The following is a 3,418-nucleotide window of genomic DNA, read 5'->3' on the forward strand; positions in this document are numbered from 1 at the left end:
TGGTTTCCAAGGCTGTGAACTTTATGAAAGCAGACTGCCACATTTTTTTCCTGCAGAGCAGCTGGTGGGTTCCAACTGCCAGCCTTTCAGTTAGCATCCGAGGGCTTAACCATTGCACCTTTTAACCACTTAACCACTCCTAGGTATTCATATAGCAGGATAAAAAGAATAGATGAGGAGTTGGGGAAGATGATTAAATAGAATTATCTTGTGGATTTTCTTGTTTAGTTTTTTCTCATAGCATACAGGCAGTCCCCAGGTTCTGAATGAGACCCGTTCCTAAGTTTGTCTTGAAGTTGAATTTGTAGGTACGTATAGTTCTTATTTGAAAACCCTGGTGGCTTAGTGGTCGGCAGTTCAAGCCCACCAGGCACTACTTGGAAACTCTATGGGGCAGCTCTTTTCTGTCCTATAGGGTCACTATGAGTTGGAATCGTTTCAATGGGCAGTGGGTTTGGTTTGGTTTATGGTTCTTATCTAGCGTCAGTTAGCCAAATGTTGGAGACCTGGTGGCACAGTGGCTAAGAACTTCACTGCTAACCAAAAGGTCACTCCTTAGAAACCCTATGGGGCAGTTCTACTCTGTCCTATAGGGTCCCTATGAGTCAGAATAGACTCCATGGCAATGGGTAGTCAAATGTTTGTCTTAGTATATAGTATATATGTATATATTATGCATATAAAGGAAACCCTGGAGGCGTAGTGGTTAAGTGTTACAGCTGCTAACCTGAAGGTTGGCAGCTCAAATCTGCCAGAGGCTCCTTGGAAACTCTATGGGGCAGTTCTACTCTGTCCTATAGGGTCACTGAGTCGGAATCCACTCGACTGCGACTGTTTTTTTTTTTTTTTTTCCTTTGGTATGCATATAAAGGAGTCCTGGTGGTGCAGTGGTTAAGAGCTACAACTGCCAACCAAAACATGTCCGCAGTTCGAATCCACCACTAGCTCCTTGAAAGCCCTATGGGGCAGCTCTACTGTGTTCTATAGGGTCGCTATGAGTCTAAATGGACTCAAGGGCAACGGGTATGCATATAAAACACTTAAGCTGTGAAAAGTTTTCATGAGCATCACAAAGTAGTGCATGCATTTGTTATTATGCACCATTGTATTTAACTCAAATTTTTAATGCAATATGCTTTATGACAGCCCATTCCTAAGTACAGGCTGTCTGTAAGCAGGAAGTTTGTAACCCGGGGACTGCTTGTATTATGTCAATAAGTTTTTTACAGCTGAGCCATTCTTACTTTCCTTGTTTAATTGCATTTGGTCACCTTAGATGATATTTTGTTGAATTCCGTTTATTAACATTTCATTTACAATTTCACCCTTACATTCATAAGTGGTTTCTAACGTCTCCTTTCCTCTTTTTTTTCTCTGTTCTCCTTTCCACACTCTACTTCTCCTCCCCTTTCCTATCTTTTCCTTTCCCTCTTTTTTAAAAAAATTGTAAGGTTTTGGTATTAGAGCTATATTTGCTTTTTCTGTACTTAATTGGGTTGTTTTCCATTTTTTCTTTATGCTCTGGAACTGGAGCCACTTAGTATGACACTATCTCTTCCTGAAAATTGGAAAGAATTCACCAGTAAAGCCATGTGATCTTGAAAAGTTAGCATTCTGGTAAATAAGAAAATGTGTGAGAAAAAAAATAGTGTATATTTTTCTATTCTTTGCAAATGTCTACACTTCTTTTTAAGTTAATTTCCCTCCACCAATGAGAATAATAACAAGGACTTTTGAGATTAATCAATATTTTAAACTGTAATTTTCCTGCTGCAGTGATTATGTTTGCTGCTCCATCAGTTCAGACTTGATGGTCTGGTGAAAAGCTTCTTGGTGGTTTATTATCATGTTTCTGTTCTGCCCAGGTGACAAGCCCACTTACTTCCCTGTTTGTTGAATCTTGTTAAGAGCATTTCACTGTAAGGACTCTTGTGGCTTCCCAAAGGGCACAATGTCTTCGTCCTTCATGGGAAAGCATGGTGCTGGGCTGAGAGCATTGGCTGCTTTGGAGATATGTGGCTCTGTCAATGTTCCTAAATCTCATTTTCCTCATCTGTAAAGTGGGGATAGCAATAAAATGCAAGCTATTGCTTTTATGGGAAAATTAAATGAGACAATTCTTTTAAAATGCTGAGCACAGGCCCTAGCACACAGTAAACATTCAATAAATGGGAGCTCTTATTATTCAATACCTTACATACATTGTCTCTTTTTTTTATTTCACCAATAATGTCAAAACATATGCATATTCAGATATGTAAAAATATTGACTTCTCTCATTAAAAAAGCTAACTTTAGCAAGGTATACTTTATATAACAATGAAATGCTTCCATGAGTTTTGACAATGTATACACAATCGAAATATAGAACGCTTCCACCCCCTCCTCAAATGGTTTCTATACGTGAAAAAACGAAACAAAACAGAAAAACAAAAAACTATTGATTTTATTTATATGTTTGACTATACTAAAATTGACCTGCTTCTTCCCTATGAATATCCGTCTCCCAACCCCAGGCCTAAGTAACCACTGATAAGCTTTTTATCACCATAGATTAGATTTGTTTCCTAGAGCTTCATATGAATGGAATCATGTAGCAGGCCCTCTTTTTACTTTTTTTTTTTGCTACAAAAAGAACTTTATTGCTCCACTTGTTGCTCGGCTTGGGTGACAGCTCCAGGGTGGTTAAAAAGTTGCCTTGTGGCTGGAGGGAGAGGCTCAGGCAGAAGACTGATGGCAGGGAAGGCAGATGAGCCCTCAAAGGTCACTGGGCTCCAGAGGCTCCTAGTTGTACTTGAGGGTGAGCCTCTCAAAGAGATATTCTCCCATCTGGGCCTGGGGGCTGGCCAGCCTGTGGAGGTTGGTCAGGTGGTTGCCCATCTTCTTGAGGAGTTTCACTTCCTCATCTAGGAAATGGCTCCCCAGAAAGTCACAGAGATGGGTGTCTATGTGGGTAAAACCCACAGCGTGCAGATACAAAAGTGTCTGGTTCAGGTTCTTCTCCAGGGCCGTGGTGGCTTCCATGGTGTCCAGGGTTCTACCCCACTTATCTTGGGATGGCTTCAGAGAGAGGTAGGTGTAGGAGGCCTGCAGATGCAGACTGACTACATGGTAGACGGTAACTTCCAGTTCAGTAGAATAATTCTGACGAACCTGGGAGCTCATGATTGGTCGACAATAAGGAGCTAACTATGAAAAACAGCATCAGCTGGCCCCAGAAACAGGAGGTGGCTGAGAAGATGGTCCTAGAGGTTGTGATTGGAGAAGAGGTTGAAGGGTGGTAAGTGGCTGGATGTGGAGAGTCCACGGGTCTGTTCTGTCTAAATACTGTTGAACCAAAGAACAGACCCGCGGGACCACTGCGTGTGCTTGTCTGTAGTAGGCATTCTTTTGTATTAGTTATTTTTTTTCCCCATTC

At 41.3% G+C, this 3,418-nt stretch overlaps 1 protein-coding gene across 1 annotated transcript; it reads right to left on the minus strand.

The window, feature by feature from the left end:
- Nucleotides 1-2,784: 2,784 nt before the first annotated feature.
- LOC126077020 (ferritin light chain-like) lies at nt 2,785-3,165 on the minus strand. Its single transcript, XM_049885897.1, has one exon. It carries the CDS (start codon nt 3,163-3,165, stop codon nt 2,785-2,787), a length of 381 nt encoding a protein of 126 aa, XP_049741854.1.
- Nucleotides 3,166-3,418: the final 253 nt, after the last annotated feature.

Source organism: Elephas maximus, chromosome 5 (assembly GCF_024166365.1).
Source record: "Elephas maximus indicus isolate mEleMax1 chromosome 5, mEleMax1 primary haplotype, whole genome shotgun sequence".
In the NCBI taxonomy this organism is placed as follows: Eukaryota; Metazoa; Chordata; class Mammalia; order Proboscidea; family Elephantidae; genus Elephas; species Elephas maximus.